General features: G+C 37.1%; 1 protein-coding gene across 2 annotated transcripts in view; it reads left to right on the top strand.

Moving 5' to 3' along the window:
* The window catches only part of Myh15 (myosin, heavy chain 15), a 141,345-nt gene that overhangs the window by 50,912 nt on the left and 73,518 nt on the right, over positions 1-16,915 (top strand). The window contains exons 15-21 of one of the 2 annotated variants that reach the window (XM_039088869.2): positions 3,125-3,301; positions 4,370-4,522; positions 7,210-7,269; positions 8,125-8,212; positions 10,278-10,395; positions 11,251-11,374; positions 13,793-13,929. In XM_039088869.2, the coding sequence (XP_038944797.1) occupies positions 3,125-3,301; positions 4,370-4,522; positions 7,210-7,269; positions 8,125-8,212; positions 10,278-10,395; positions 11,251-11,374; positions 13,793-13,929 (857 nt within the window). Of the gene's footprint in view, positions 1-3,124; positions 3,302-4,369; positions 4,523-7,209; positions 7,270-8,124; positions 8,213-10,277; positions 10,396-11,166; positions 11,375-13,792; positions 13,930-16,915 lie in introns of those variants that run through there. The other variant, XM_039088868.2, reaches the window with a different exon arrangement.

Here is a 16,915-nt window from a genome sequence, read left to right as displayed (position 1 = left end):
ATGGATTGGAACTCGGAACCCCTGCTCTCCTCAGATGCTGTTATCGTAAGAGATTTTATTATAGTAACAGGAAAAAAAAACCTAAGGCAATAGCAAAGACGTTATGAAATAGCAAAGAATTACTCCTTCCAACTTATTTGGAAGCTAACTTGTTGGAGATCTCTGCATTCATTAGAAGTTTACATCTCTAGAGCAGCGGAGAAATAAAGAAGACCTTGAAGATGGTGATTTGCCCTTTTTTGGTGCTGTAAAACCATTTACACTTCAAAGTGTAAATCTAGTTGTTTACCATCAAACTTCTACTCACAAAGTCAGTATTGACTTCACTGGGGACCAGGGACCAGGGCCTCTCCAGGTGTGGATACTGTGAGCAATGCTTGTCCTTATGAGGCTTTGCCATGGCCCCTTGTTTTTTGTTTTGTTTTTATTAGATATTTTTTATTTACATTTCAAATGTTATCCCCTTTCCTGCTTTCCCCGTCCATAAACCCCCTATCCCATCCTCCTCCCCCTGCTTCTCTGAGGATGTCCCCACTCCCCAACATCTCCTCTTTCCAGTCTCCCCGCTCTGACATTCCCCTGCACTGGGGGTTCCAGCCTTGCCAGGACCAAGGGCTTCTCCTCCCATTGGTGCCCAACAAGGCCATCTTCTGCTATATAGGCAGTTGGAGCCATGGGAATGTCCATGTATACTCTTTGGGTAGTGGTTTAGTCCCTGGGAGCTCTGGTTTGTTCTAACAGGCTTCCTCTTAGTCGATGCTTCTATTTTTTAAATGAGTCATTCCAGCTTTGGCTGCTGTTATATAGAAAACTACACAGTATGAGATGGAGTTCTCCCAAGAGATCGCATGTGTGCATGAGTTCATCAGCTATTCAAGATCTGTCATTCCACTTTTCTTTTCTCCTCTCCTGCTTCCTTCATTGTTCTTATTTTTTCATGTTGCCAAGAACTCACAAAACCAAGTGTTTTATGTGCAAGATGGGCATTTATTTTACACCAGATGCTTTGTGCTGACAACACCTCTTTATTCACTGCTTTTCAAGTCTTTGGATAAATGGAGGAGCCAGAAATTACTTTTGGAATGTTCAATGTTTTGTCTATAAAATGTAGGTTGTAGGTCCATAAGAAAAAAATTTAAAGGATAGAAAAGCTAGGATCTGCGAAATAGCTTAGTGGGTAAAGTGTTTGTCACAGAAGCCTGCAATCCATTCTGATCTATGGAACACATACAAAGGTGGAATCAAGGAACCCACTCTACAAAGTTGTGTTACAGTCTACACACACACACACACACACACACACACACACACACACACCACACACACACACTGTGGTATGTGTGTTTACCGCCCTGTCATACAACTACACAATACTAATAAGTTTTCAAGCTAAAATATGGAAAACATAATATATATAATATATAGATCAGAGTGACAAATAATTGAAATTTTTATTTTCAAACGTCTGATGAATCATTATGTGAAATAAAAATGAAACTCATTTCTGTGGCTCCAATGAGATATTTAGAAGAAGGGATTTTACATATAAAGTTTGTTTTTAATACATTATATAGCCAGAACCTTGATGCTGGTGTGATTTCTCTGCCTGAAAACATTTAAACATAAGCTGTTACCCTTAGAAAGCAGTTCTGATGAAAATTCAAGGATCTATTAGGTAAGTTAGACCAGATCCTCAGTCTCTCCTCCAGACTCAAGAGTGAAAAGGGCTGGAGGGAATCAAAGACCTGTGCTCTTGCAACAAGTAAGCTTCTCCTATCTTAGTGGTTATGGACTCATACTGCACCTGTTTCTCTGAGCTATTTTGTGATGGATTATAAGTCTTTTTGGCTACATACTTCAGGACTGGAGCCTATGTCTAAACCACATTTCCATATCTCTGATTATCTGAAATGGTGAGTGGATCTTGGAAAGCACTTTGAAGTTATTTAGATAGCGAATAGGTAAATGATATTAATATAAAATATATATATATATAAAGATCAGCACCCATGATGTTTCCTTGTTTGTCAAATGTGTTTTCCCTGTGTGTGTTTCTCTGTGCATATTGTTTAATAGAAGGATTCATTAGAATTTCTCAGGCTGAAAACTTGTCCTACACTCATGATCCTCTTCATTAGGCAGTTGTGACACAGTTCTACTTTCAACTCCCTCACAATTCTAGTGACTTCCCACAAGCTCTGAAACTGTGTCCTTGAACAAATGACGATGCTTGGTAAGCCTGCAGCCTGGTATTACTGAAACACCACTTCTTTTGTTTGCAGGTGCCACAGCGAATGAGCGGGTAGCAGATGGGTTGCAAAGACTATGACCATTTAGAGGAAAATTGCTTCAGGAAGTCATACCCTTTTATCTCCCATCTTCTTGTACATCCCTAAAGCCCTTTAAAATGTAAACACCATCATTACATCATAACTTTCCAATTTGCTTGACTGACTCCTGCCCTAAACCATCTTTTCCTTCAAACACAAATCAAATCACATCACTTCATGCTACATGTCTCCCAAAAGGCTTCGCATTGCATTCAAACTCCAGTTGTCTTACACCCTGTAAGTTCTTTGCAGTCCGGCCTTATTTAACTTTGTGACTTTTTCCTTGTACTATGTGTCCTGGCTGGCTTTGCTGGTGTTACACATGCTTCTGACGGGATCTCACACATGCAAGCGTCTTCTGCGGTGCAATCTCTGTCATCTTCCTTTTCTCCTTTCTCTATCAGAATACTTTAACCAGATAGATGTTTCTGGATTTCTCTTATCCAGGGCAAAGAGGCCTCATGGTAAAATCATTTCCACCCTCTTCATTATCAATCTTTCTACTTTACATGATTTCTTCAAAGCACATACATGGAACTAAGTTAATTCTTTCATAGTTATTTTCTCATTTTGCCTATTTACTCTGTCCCTCATGAATGTTATTACAGTGTGAAGCTCACCACTGCCCCTGCTGGTGTCAGCACGACAATTCATGTAATATGTATTCACAGGACACAGAGTGTGGTTAGCTTGTTCTTGTCAACTGAGTTCTCTGTGAGAGAGCCATATTGACATACTACTGGAAACACTCTTTCCTGATCATTTTTGGAACTCACTCTTATCCTCTCCTGCAGCCCATGGGCATTCTTTCTATCCTTGAAGAGGAATGTATGCTTCCTAAAGCTACTGACAATACCTTCAAGACCAAACTCTTTGCCCACCATTTTGGAAAGTCAGCTTACTTCCAGAAACCCACAGCTCCTGAGAAGAACTTCGAAGTTCACTTTGAACTTGCTCATTATGCAGGAGTGGTGAGTTAGTCCTACATTTCCAGTCTCACATTTTCTGGTCTCTATATCAAATGAACTTGTCTAAAATCTTTAGCTAATATTTTAGTACTGCTTAGATTAAATGATAACATGAATAAGTACATCTAAGTGCTAGAGAAGAGGTGGTGTCACCTTTTAGTGACATGGTTATACTACAATTACTTATACACCGTGCTCAGAAATCTCAGTGTGAATGCCGTCATCTGGTCTCAAAACACGGCCACTGTAGGAAGACCTAGAGACCATTAAGGTCATGGGACATTTCCCCTTGTTTGTCTTTCTTTTAACTTGACATTGTGTTAGTGATTGCAAAAATCACCTTTTTAAGAAGACATAGTGTGAAGTAATGGTCTCTAGGTCTCTAAGTTTTTGCAAATACAATTCTTTTTTTTTTTTCAGAGCTGAGGACCAAACCCAGGGCCTTGCGCTTGCTAGGCAAGCGCTCTACCACTGAGCTAAATCCCCAACCCGCAAAAACAATTCTTAATGTGCTCTCTTGCCTGTCCAGTGATATGTGCCATTCTTCCTTCTTAGAGCTAGTGATTGTAAGAGAGCAGGTGTACATTTCAAACAAAAATGATCTCCCAAGTGTTCCCAGAGAGTTTTTCTTGAAATCATGAAATATGGTTATAACAATATGTAAAGCACCATTGCATGTGCTAACGTTGCCTGAGAACTCACTATACATCAGAGAGAAGAGCATCCTTTTCCTAGTGCTGCCTATAAAAGTTTCCAATATGAATTATTTCCAATGGATGTAAAGACCAACCCATCCTTCCTCAGTTGCTTTTTTCTGTCCTTTCCTTTATGTTTTTCTCACTCATTACTTCCTTCACTGTTAGATATTTATATTTTCTTTTCCTTTAAAAGTGTAAATTTTAAAAAATAACCAAATTGGGCTGCATGATGGCCTTCTGAAATATTACTCAAAATTGTTACTAAATTAATACAAAAGGATATGTTTGTGGAATTTTTAAAGCAATGTACAATTTTCCATATTAATGCATGCTTTTTCTTATTTCATTACCTGAAACACATGCCTTTCCAAAGGTCCCTTATGATATCAGTGGTTGGATTGGAAAGAACAAAGAGCTTCTTAATGAAACAGTGGTGGCTCTACTTCAGAAGTCCTCCAACAAAGTCCTGGCGAGTCTCTTTACAAACAATACCATTGCTGGTAGTGGTGAGTTAGATTCTATTGAAGTTTTACCTTCAGATCTGATTGTTTGGTGACCTGGCTTCTGCACAGGTCCTTTCTGCTTTCTGTGGTGTGTTTTCTGTCCTAGAGTGTTTATGACTAATTCATGCTTTTTTTCTAGACTTACCTACAAAAGAAATAACTGACAATACAGCTTGATGTATGGTTTGGGGACAATAATAATCCTCATATATATTAAAAACCAATCTAGTTTTATGAATCTTAATTGGCTTTATTGGTTGGCAGTCTAAAGCATAACAAAACAAAAAAGATTCCTATTACAGCAAACCATGACATGAGTAAGAGGTGCTATTTTATCTAGAGACAAAAGGATGATGTGCAAAACTGGAAGTTATTGAGACACCCTTGTTAATTATATCTCACATTTATTGTATGTGAACATGATTTGAATAGTTGAGTGACTGTATTTGGCTAGGACCTGGCAACTTGCTCAGGGTTAGTTATAATTTGTTTTCTTATTAATTTACAGGTTACATCATACAAAGAAACATTTGAGCAAAATTCAAGATGTGTTTAGGCAGCTTTCATTCAAAGTTTATGTATTTATGTACTATGTATGTATGTATGTATGTATATGTGTATGTATGTGTCTTTCTGTCTGTCTATCTGTCTCTATCTATCTATCTATCTATCTATCTATCTATCTATCTATCTATCTATCTATCTATCTATCATCTTTGGTTTATACAGGTTGGAAAATCAAAATATTTCCCCATGATTTTTTTTTCTTTGCAAAATGGAAACTCTTGGTTAATATTAAGTCTAGAAAGTTTTGATTCCCTCTACACACATAGCATGGAGTGCACAGCTCTTCTGTCAGTAGCATATGCAGTCTTACTTCCTAACATTCTTACCTTTCTATTATTTTATACTCAGCTTCACATTAATCCTGGTCTCTCTTAGCCTGATCTAGGTCTCCTGATTAACACAGTCAAGAAGGAGATGAAGAATTTAGCTTTCCTAGATTCTTCAGCTCACAATATATAATCAAGGAACAAGCGTGCTTTACTACAGACCTGTATCAACAGGAGATAAAGAAATGAAAGTGGTTGTGCTTAATTTAACAATTCGGGGGAAGTACAGCTGCCTGATTCTACTATTAGTATTTTGTTACTGCTGTTTTTTGTATTTTTTTAAGGTTTATTTATTTTATTTACACTGTAGCTGTTTTCAGACACACCAGAAGGAGGCATTGGATCCCATTACAGATGGTTTTGAGCCACTATGTGGTTGCTGGGAATTGAACTCAAGACCTCTGGAAGATTGGTCAGTGCTCTTAACCACGAGGCCATCTCTCCAGCCCCTGTTTTCTGCTTTAAAAACTGTCTTGACAGTGACTGGATTCAAGCTTCTTAACCTTTTACCCCAGTCTCCTAAAAATTCCAGTGTGATTGACAGAGAATGCTGTACCTACGTTTCATCTTGGTCTTCTATGGTGTCTCTGAGTTGGTGAGATAATGGCTGCATAGTTTACAGTTCTTAGTTTAATTACCTGACCATTCATAGAAGAATTAGAGAGGAAGGATGGCCAGATAATTAGGAAGGAATTTGGAGTCTGTATGATCAAGGTCTGCATTCTTTTCATCCAGAAGGGAAGAATGGAATGGAAAGGAAGATTGTTGGAAAAAGTATTCTAGCACTTCTTGTAAATAATTGTTTCTAAAAATGCTAACTCATCCTCTCATTAAATTGTCCACAAATATCCTTATTTCCCTTGATAAGTTGTAGTATTTTAGATCAAAGTTAGAGTTTCAAAATATTGTCAGGTCCCATTCAAAAACAGGTAAAATGGTGTGTACAGAAGTCATGTGATCCATTTAAAGGATGGGAGCCTCCAAAAAGAACATTTTTGATTAAATTTCATGGCATGTATCTCTACAGAGTTATTATTCTGGTTCACAAAATATGTATTTAAGTTTCTCTACTAACTGGTGTCCTGCAGGGTCCAGATTGCCAGTGGCTTTTGTCCTTTCTGCTGTTGTTTATCTAAGCGAGTTTGTAAGATATTTTAACTTAGTGTTGATTCTTTTGCTTTAGTAGTAAGGAATGGGAAATAGATTTGCCTTTTTAATGAACCTTGAAAGCACATGAGTGTTGAAAATAAGCAATCAATGTAGGGAAATTAAAAAGATCAACATAAAAGGGCCTATCTTATTACACAGTAGGTAACTATTAATAACATTTTGGTTTGCAGGTCTCCCAAGATATTTCATTTACAGTCAATTATAACCTCACTGTGCTTAAAACAATCAGGATAATGATATCCAGAATAGGTTTTCTGTAACTTCTTCTCTTAAAATAAAACTTAAAATATTTCCATATTTGTTATATGATCTACATAATCATTTACAAGCTTGGAGTATTCTACTGTATGCATATTTATTCGTAATTTAATGCATCTTTATAGACATTTCTTAATTTCTCTTTTGCTCAAAAATTTCCACAGTGACTAGATAATGGTTGAATGTGGATCTTTCTATAGATTTCTGATTATTTCTTTAGGGAGAAGCACCATAGGCATTTTCTGAAGAACGCACATGTTCCCAAAGCTTTTTGGTACATACTACCATGTTTTAAAAACTTGTATGAATTTGTTTTTATCCACACTGTTATAATATTATACATTTGGGCAAAGGAGTTTTTGTAAATTATTTCCCTTTTTCTTTTCAAGTTTGGTGAGAAACCCAGGAGGAAAGCAACATCATTCCAATTGATTACATCGCTGCATAAAGTAATGCACATCTCTTGAGTTGATTACTTAATTGTTATTATCTTGTGTGTGTATGATGGGTGTGAGCATGCATGTCATAGCATACATGTGGACATCAGAGAACAGCTTTGGAAACGTAGTTCCTTCCTACCATTATGTGGATCCCGGGGATCAAGCTAAGGTGAATAGGCTTTTATGGAAAGGACATTTACACTAAGGTGGAAAAGATAGAGCTATCTGGTTATAGTGACAGGCTTTGGAAGTCACTTTGGTGGCACCCCGGACTAGGTTCTTTTGTCAGTCCTGTGGCTGGTGGGACTCTTGTCTCATAATGATTCCCACTGGATAGACTGTTCTTAGGTAATAGGAAGCTAAGGCACCTCATTGTTTACCTCTCCAGAATATGGGTCTCTTGTGCCTCAAGAGAGAACTAACGCTGATGGCGCAAGGTGTGCAGAACCAAGCCAAGGTGGAAACAGCACCGCAGCCCTTTCTTCCCTTTCTCTATCCTGCTGCTTCCATCACTCTTAAAATAAATGCTTTAAACAATCTTAATTGTGATTCTGAAGAATCTGACCTAGAATAAAGGCTTTCAAAATAGAAAAGTGGAGAAATGACTTCTTTTGTAAAGAAATCTCATTTCTTAGCTTCAAAAGCTACAGCATTGAAATGCAAAGCAGCTGGAGATGATTCACAGTGGAACTGTGTCTGTTGGGTAAGTATTGACTTGCCACAGGGAAGAAATAATGTGTTTGGTAAGCATGTAATACTATTGAACTCATGTTGTGTGTCAGATTCAACTGACAGATTTAGACTTTCTGGGGTTCTTTTGTGGCTTGAAAAGTGATTTTGTGTTTCTTATGGCTTTTATTTCAGGAGAGCATAAATAAATTGATGGCAGATTTGAAATCAACAGCACCTCATTTTGTGAGATGTATAAATCCTAATGAGAACAAAATTCCAGGTAAGAACTAGACATCTCTACACTCTGCAGTAAAGAATGCATTTTAGTTCAGACCTGTTGAGTGTACATTGAAGAATTATTTACTATTTCCTTTATATATGAGCAGATTTTCACATGAAAAGATGAGAGGAAATGAAATGTGAGGTCTCTGGACCCTCATCAAGGCTTATCGAACTACTTCTGGGTTGTCATGCAAAAAGATTTCCCAAAGTATGCTCCAAATGAAATTGGTCTTTGAATTTTAGGTTAAAACGTGGATGTGCTCCCATTTAATTCATTAGAAAGAGAAACTATTTTTAAAGAGATTGGATATTAAATCAGGATGATATTTTAGCACATGAATAGCATTTGGTCTTCATTTTCTAAATTGACCAGGAAGATCATTTCAGAAAATGTTAAACATTTTTCTCTAGTAATCTTTCCCATATTATCTTCCTTAAGATGCCTATTTATGTAGTTATATACTTCTGGACAGTAGACACTTTTTGCAGTGAATTAATGGTGGAAGGATATTAATGAGAGAATGGTGATGATTTTCCCATTTGTAACTCTCAAAACAGCATTTCCAAATTAAACTATCTGGATCACATTCCTTAAGCCACAATTTAAAGCTTTTCAGCCAACTATTTGGAAGAGTAATATTCTTAGAGCTTTAGTTTGAGGAGTTTAAAGGAAACTATATCACAAGCACTGTGTCTTTGGAGCATCAAACACTCTTGAAACTTATATTCTAATAGTGCTGATTATGATATGTGTAGGTCTGCACTATCTTATATTTCTATTAGTTATCATAATAAAGAACGTAATCTTGAGAGACTGTGATATAATTAGGTAGACTGTGATATGAAGTAAGGCTATTGGAATTTTTACATGAAGACATTTCAACATTACAAGATCATTTGTGTGTGTGTGTGTGTGTGTGTGTGTGTGTGTGTGTGTCTTAGGACTAGAATAATACAAGGCTTCCACACATTCTAAGTAAAGATGCCATATTTAAGCCACATTTTTAGATCTCAACTGGGCTTCTGAATGCATCTAAGGGTTCTGCTTTAGTCTAGCAAAGAATGCAATCAGCTGCCTCTGAACTTTGGGGCAATTCTGCTACCTATCAGATGACTTCTATGAAATCAGTGAGAATTTCATCAAGTTTTCAACAAAAGTGTTATGCTATAAAACAAGCCTTCGTATGTAATAAAGAGGAAGAGTGGGTTTGATCTTAAAGTGTCAGGAACTTCTGACCACCCCTGCCTCGTTATAAAAGATGCAGTCCTTATCATCATAAGAGGATTGGAATACTGACATATGGCTTAGCTTAGGTCTGTGATCTGAGATACAGAGACACAGCAGGCTTTTTTGTGCAAGATGGTCCTTGTCTTTGTTCAGAGTACTTGATGAAGGTCAGATACACTGGCTCCTTGAAAGGCTTTTCAAAGCCTTCCAACGGAGATTCCAGCTGACAGCTGCGGAAGGGCTGTTCTTTTTGAACAAAGTGGTAATAGAGGAATGCTCATACTATAGAATAAATGCAGGCACTGGCAACATAATAAGGGGGAAGGGAGGGCAAATGTGGCCAAATTCACTCTAGACTCTAGGCATAAATGCAAACAGAATTTTGTGGTTGGTCCACCTCCCCCTATCATTTTACCCATCCTGCTTGTAGTTCCTCCCTCCTCCTACTGGAAATAACAGCTCACTTTTGTGATCTGGTCACCCTCTCTGGCTGCTTTTAGTCATTAAGTGGATAGCACAAATATATGATGTCAGTCATTTACAAATAGCAAAATATGTGATTTTTTATGTTCCTTGAGAAATTGCCTACAACATCTTCTATATCTATATATGTGTTGTACATTAAAAAGATTTGTAGGTAAATCATGTCTGTAGAATCCATCCTAGTAGAACGAGTTCTGTAAGTATCATTGGGATGGGAGTGAGTGAAGTCCTGTGAACACTCATGCATGGTGCACTGAATTCAAACATTTTAAAGCCTGAGATGTAGCAATGAAGGTAATATCTGGTATGATTGATGCTTGAAATGTGGAGTCAGTGTATCCCTCTCTTTCAGGCGTAATGGATCCTTTCTGGGTTCTCCAGCAGCTCCGCTGTAATGGTGTTTTAGAAGGGACTAGAGTGTGCTGCAAAGCATTTCCAATTCGGATGCTGTATGATGACTTTAAACAAAGGTAGATGTACATTTGAGCTCCCAAAATTCTGAAGCAGTCTGTTCTGTTCCCTCTGCATGGAGTGTTTATGCCTACATTATTAATTTGCTTGGTGTACTCCACTCTATAAACTGGTGTGTTTTTTGTGCTGATGAGATATATGCTGACACAGTTCCATATCATTTATTCTTAATTTCAATATCTATATAGCTGTGGTGCCTTTAAATCTCTGATAGTGGATATTAGGCCCATATATAGAAGAAATATATATGAAAGGAAGATGGAGAGCCTGAAGTGCATCTTGGAAGTGTACATGCGGCCACCCAATCAAACCGGTGGTTTTGTTTGTTTGTTTGTTTTTTTTGTTTTGTTTTGTTTTGTTTTTTAGCAGCTGTGAAAAGACGGATACCAGCAATGTGTAGGTAGGAGCAAGCAGGCATCTTTGCTTTCTACATTCTGACTTGAATAGTGAAAACCATCAAGTTAATCAAGGAAATTTTAGCAAATCATGGTAGAGCAAGAAGAGCACCTGTCTGGAAATTGAAAGACAATTCATCATCAGGGTGAAAAGCTTTTACAAAAGTCAACTCAACCTTTTAGTTTCCCTGTCCATGTAATAGACATCCTTACGCTTTGCCCATTTCCTCTCTTCTACGTCCCTGCTCACCCAGTCAAATTAAGTTGATCACCACAGCACTGTAGAAAATATAACCTGACCCACAGGACAGACCACTGACAGCATCTTCACTAATTGAGGCCAGGGGTCTTGTTATAGCTGAGAGTATAAGAAGGCGAGAGAGATATCTTTAGTAGCCTGTTCTAACTTGTTTCAGATTACTCTGAGTCATATGATACCCTGGTTCCTTCTCAAACTAGGTACTGTATTCTAAACCCAAGGATCTTTTCGAAGAGCAAGTTTGTGAACATCAGAAAGGCAACTGAAGAAGTACTTGCCTTGTTGGAGATAGACCAGTCTCAATACCAGTGTGGAGTCACCAAGGTAACCCAGAATGTCCAAGAATGCATTTGGAGGGAAGTGGGAGGAAAGGGTGTGTATTTAAAAATTTAGGTCAATTCTTAATTATTAAATAAGCTCTTTAGTTCTTGTGAAGAGAAATAATAAAAATAGAGACAAACTCACAGTGGAAACTTCAATTCTGTTAGAGAAAGAAAATCCATGTTTACTTAAACAAGTCAAGATTTAGTTTACATTATTTATTTCAGTCTTGAGGGTTAAATCTAGGACCTTGAACGATCTAGGCAAGAACACTGTAACTGAACTACACTCTGTATTGCATATAAATTTGTATAACTAATTGTCTAGTCAAAATTGTGTCAATATATAAAATACTGAACTGACCTTTCTGTGCTAGAAAACAGAGAGTGTAAATCAGGTTCTCAGAGATAATGCTTGCCTATGTGAAATGTCTTATGGAGTGGGCTGCACTGGAAAAATGTATTACTTGAATAATTTAGTAATTAAAAAATCAATTATAAACCAAACCCAACTTATTTAAAACATGATCGTGTAAATTCTACTTTACCCAAGAAACCCAGGTTTTTGGGTAATAAGTTTGATCTTATGTAGTAGTCAATACCATGTTGTTCTTAATGACATCCGTGTAAGAGTAATTTTTTGAAGGAGAATGGGAGGATCCAGGTTGAAGAGTTATCCATCTGTCTAGTTTTTGTCTATCCATCCTCCCTGAGCTTGTCACCTCATCCTTCTGCCTCTGCCTCCTGATTTGCTAGGATTCTAAGTACACGTAAACAAACCTACCCCTGAAGTATAGTTTTATGAATATTACTTGCTTTTTTGAATGTTACTTATATTTTGAGTAACTAGGAATCCTGTGTATCATCTGTGGTCTCTTCTTTATAGCTCATTATTTTCGCCACATGCCACCCATCAGGGCTAAAGCTCACATGAGCTAATGAGAATCCTAAGTGACTGACGTTTAGGAGGGTTTCATCATAGATGGGCAAACGAAAATGAGAGGGACCTATGACAAGAAGGGACATATTTTAAGATTCACTTTCACAGTTTTTCAAGGCACATCTAAGAAGGACCACATGATTTCTTCTATGAAATTTGTGTCTTAGGTAGCTATTCACCTCACCTTTGTTCTTACTGATTACTCTCAGGAAATGTCAAGTCTCTCACGTGTAGGACAAAAGTATCTTCTAGTGCATTGGTCAGTAAACTATGGTGCAACAACTATATGGCTGGTTTATAAATCACTTCTGGAATGCTTATATCCCAACTAGTACCACATTCTTTTATGCTTAGCTGGTTTCTGTGATTTCTCCATGCTGCATACTCACATTGTAGAATGTGGAGCTAAGAACTGCCGATGAGAGACAACGTGTGACTTTTGTCTTCCTGGATCTGGGTTACCTCACTCAATATAATCTTCATTAGGTCCACCAATTTTCCTACAAATATCATGATTTCATTTTTCTTTATAGCAGAATAGTATTCCATTGTGGTATGCATCGCACTTTCGTTATCCACTCATCTGCTGAAGGACATTAGGGTTCTATTTCCCTGGACAGTAATATCAATGGACATTAACACAGGATGTATAATTTCATGGGGTCCCACTCTTAGCCAAAGAACCACTGGCAACTAAAGACTGAGGAGAATTAGGCTCTCCTAATTATGTATTTGTGAGTGTGCATGTACACACACATGGGTGCACACACAGGGAGAGAGAGAGAGAGAGAGAGAGAGAGAGAGAGGGAGGGAGAGAGAGAAGAGAGAGAGGCAGAGAGGGAGGGATGGAGGGAGAAGGACAGGGAGAAGGACAGGGAGAGGGAGAGGGAGAGGAAGAGGGAGAGGAAGAGGGAGAGGGAGAGAACTAAAATATGCTATCAGTTTGGAGGAGAAACTTGGGAAAGATTCAAAAGAGGATAGCTAGAAGGAAAGGCATCTGATTTTATTTCGATTAAACTATATTGAATAAACCACTTTGAGCATACTAAAATCATTTTATATTTAGAAAAGCAAACAAGTATTCAACACAACTGTTTATGAGTCACCATCCCAGAAATGTTTTTTGCTCTGTCCCTCACAGAGATAGCTGTGGACTGTGCCACATCCTTTGGAGTGCTGGGTACCCGAGCCCATTTTAAAAGTTAGATCATGTTCTTCAAACATAATTATTATTAATCAAGGGGAAGTACAGAGGAATGAGCACAGGTTGTCAATGTGTCCAATATACAATGTCCTTTATAACCTTCAGAGTTAAAACATGACATTCCTTAGGATTTAAATTTTACACAATGAATGAACACGTGCAAAGACATAGGATTGGTTCAGCTCTCCCGGAGACTAACTTCAGTTGTTCGTGGCATCTTTCAAAAGACTGCTGAACTCATCTGATGAGTGACATTGTGTCTGATTGACTTCTTTTAGGTGTTTTTTAAAGCTCGCATTCTGGACCGGTTAGAAGAAAGAAGAGATGAAAAAATATCTAAAGTCTTCACTTTGTTCCAAGCCAGAGCACGAGGAAAGCTGATGCGCATTACATTCCAGAAGATTCTAGAAGAAAGGTATTAACTCTCTCTGTTCTTCTCCCAGTACTAGAGCAATTCATACCTCAACCAATGTGACTTTATTTCAGTGCCATCTAATAGACTGTGGTACAGAGCCGAGTCTGCTGAGGCTGCGTCTTGAAAATCTGTATACAAAAAAGAGGGAAAAAAAGACATATGAAAGGCCTTTCTGTCTTCCCAATGATCCAGATATTATTTCTGTTTCTTCCTATCTTCGCTTTAGGAAGGTTAGTTAATATTTAGGATTATGGACATTGGAAGGTGAATGTGTAAGGCAAAGTAATTCTTTAAATGAACAAACCATGAACAAGAAATTCAATATTGGTAATAATTTTCCCTTGATGTAGTTTAACTTCTGGAGAGAAACCCACAAAACTTAGTATAAGTTGTTCGATTTACATTTTGTTAATTCTTTTTGTCCAAAGCTGATCAAGACGAGACCATAACAATTATTCGTGAGACATCTCCTGAGGATATTTGTAACTCTCTTATCAGTGCAGCATGGGAGTTTAGTTGCAAGGACCATGTCTTCTGGGTTTTTTGTTTGTTTAGTTTTGTTGTTATTTGAGAGAGAGTATTATGTCAGCCCTGACTAGCCTAGACCTGTAGGTGGGCTACAGTTGTCCTACACTGTGTAGACCAAACTGGCCTTGAAATTCTAGTCATCTATCTCTGAGCCTCTTACAATACTGGGATTGCCAATGTGTACTACCATACCTAGTTCCAATTGTATATACTTATAAAAATTTTAATTTCTTCACCTTTATTTCATTTATTTATAAAGTGAGGCCATTAAGCCCATTGTTTCTAAATGATTTATCTATGCTCAAAGCCCCCTTTAAAGTATATCTGTGTTGATGAATGTAGGACTCATAAAATCAAGATCATTAATTTTTTGTTTTGTTTTCAGAAAGTTATTTGATAGCATTTATTAATTATGCTAATTATGCTAATTAATAATGGATTCCTTTATGACAGTTTCATACATATCTATGAAGTATTCAGATTGTATTTATTGCCATTCCTATCTCCTTGCCCCTTACAATCAGCCATTGCCTTCATTTTGCTAATTGGTCCTCCTTATGCTTTCTGAGTGTGTGTGTGTGTGTGTGTGTGTGTGTGTGTGTGTGTGCACGTGTGTGTGTGTATGTGTGTGTTTTCTGTGAGTGACTAGACTTCGATGCTGGACTTGGGGCCACATCAAGTTATATTGGTCACTCATCCTCAATAATACAGTTATATTATATTATATTATATTATATTATATTAATATTACAGTTACTCATTGTGGCCACATTTGGAAGAGAGACAAAGAGATCCATCAACCCCACAATATCACTTTGGAGTCTTTTTTCATTTACTGGATATTTTCTTTATTTTCATTTCAAATGTTATCCCCCTTACCCCTGCTTCTATGAGGGTGCTCCTCCACTCACCTTCCTACTCCCTCCCCCCGCCCTGGCATCCCCCTACACTGGGGTATTGAGCCTTCACGGGACCAAGGACCTCTCCTCTCACTGATGCCTGACAAGGCCATCCTCTGCTACATATGTGGCTAGAGCCATGGGTTCCTCCATGTGTTCTCTTTGGTTGGTGGTTTAGTCCCTGGGAACTCTGGGGTGTCTGGTTTGTTGATGATGTTCTTCCTATGGGGTTGCAAACCCCTTCAACTCTTTTCAGTCCTTTCTCTAACTCCTCCATTGGGGTCCCCAATGATTGGCTGTGAGCATCTACCTCTGTATTTGTCAGGCTCTGGCAGAGTCTCTCTGGAGACAGTTGTATCAGGCTCTTGTCAGCATGCACTTCTTGGCATCTTCAATAGTAGGCCATTGCTTAAATATACCACTATATATTCCTTAAATAGTACAGATTAAATTTGTGCTATTTAAATGTCATGCACCATTCCAGTATGTTGCAGTTTTCAAGTGATATTTTAATATTTCTCCCATTGTTTTATGTAAGATTTTCTTGAAGATTCTATAACTCACAATTTTCTATTCTCTGACTAGTTAGTGACAAAGCACAGATAGGGATGGCCATTCTCTGGGTTTCAGGTTGCCCCCACTTTTTACTTTGTAGGATATTATTTTCTGATTTACAACTCAGCAATTGTCCATCAGAGTCCCCTTGCTGCATACTTTCATATATATGTAGTACTTTAGACTTTGATATATTTCTGACATTGGCAAAAGCTGTCATTTGCATTTAAAGAATGATGTTAAAATTTTTGATGTGTTTTTTTTAGAGATTATTGTCATTTCTTCCATTTTCTTTTTGTAGAACTTTTTTTTTTAAAAAAGGAACTTATTAAACTTTCTGTGTCTGTTAACACATTGTTTTTCTAAATTAACCTATGTGTTAAAGTTTGATAGATCTTTAAAACACTTAACCTACTTTGATTTCACACTGATACATTTTGTAATAATGTTACAGTGAAATTTTTAAAAATAAATTGACTGGCCTATAATTTTATTTAATTTATATTGTGCTATATAGTTTTAGATATCCTAACCCTGAAAAGAGTTAGAGAATGTTTTCTTTCTTCATACAGGATGTTTTTCTAATTCCATATTCCATATTCTCATCATTGACCCTTAGGTACATTTGCCTTTATCATAATTTGAACTTAATTCTTTTTGGTGAATTTCATAATTCTTAATGTGTCAACATATTACATTTTGAGTCAGATTATGAATTATTTACTAAATAAATAATTATGTGATATTATGAATTATTTGTTTATATTATACAATAATCAATTATAACTTCTAAGTATTTACTGTGTCTATAATTGTATTCCCAGAAAATAATCCTCAAAAAGTCATTATTTTTGTATTGTTTATTTTGCCTTTCTTTTGTATATATGTATATATATATGTGCACATGTATGTATATTTAATGTAGCAACATGATAACTTTTATTCCATTTTCTTTTTCTCCTCAACTTCATTAATTTGTTACCTCATTTTTGTGCTTTCCTTCA

The sequence above is a fragment of the Rattus norvegicus genome, chromosome 11, assembly GCF_036323735.1.
Source record: "Rattus norvegicus strain BN/NHsdMcwi chromosome 11, GRCr8, whole genome shotgun sequence".
Classification (NCBI taxonomy): Eukaryota; Metazoa; Chordata; class Mammalia; order Rodentia; family Muridae; genus Rattus; species Rattus norvegicus.
Note: the sequence above shows the minus strand (reverse complement) of the source record. Positions and strands in the feature narration are given on the sequence as shown.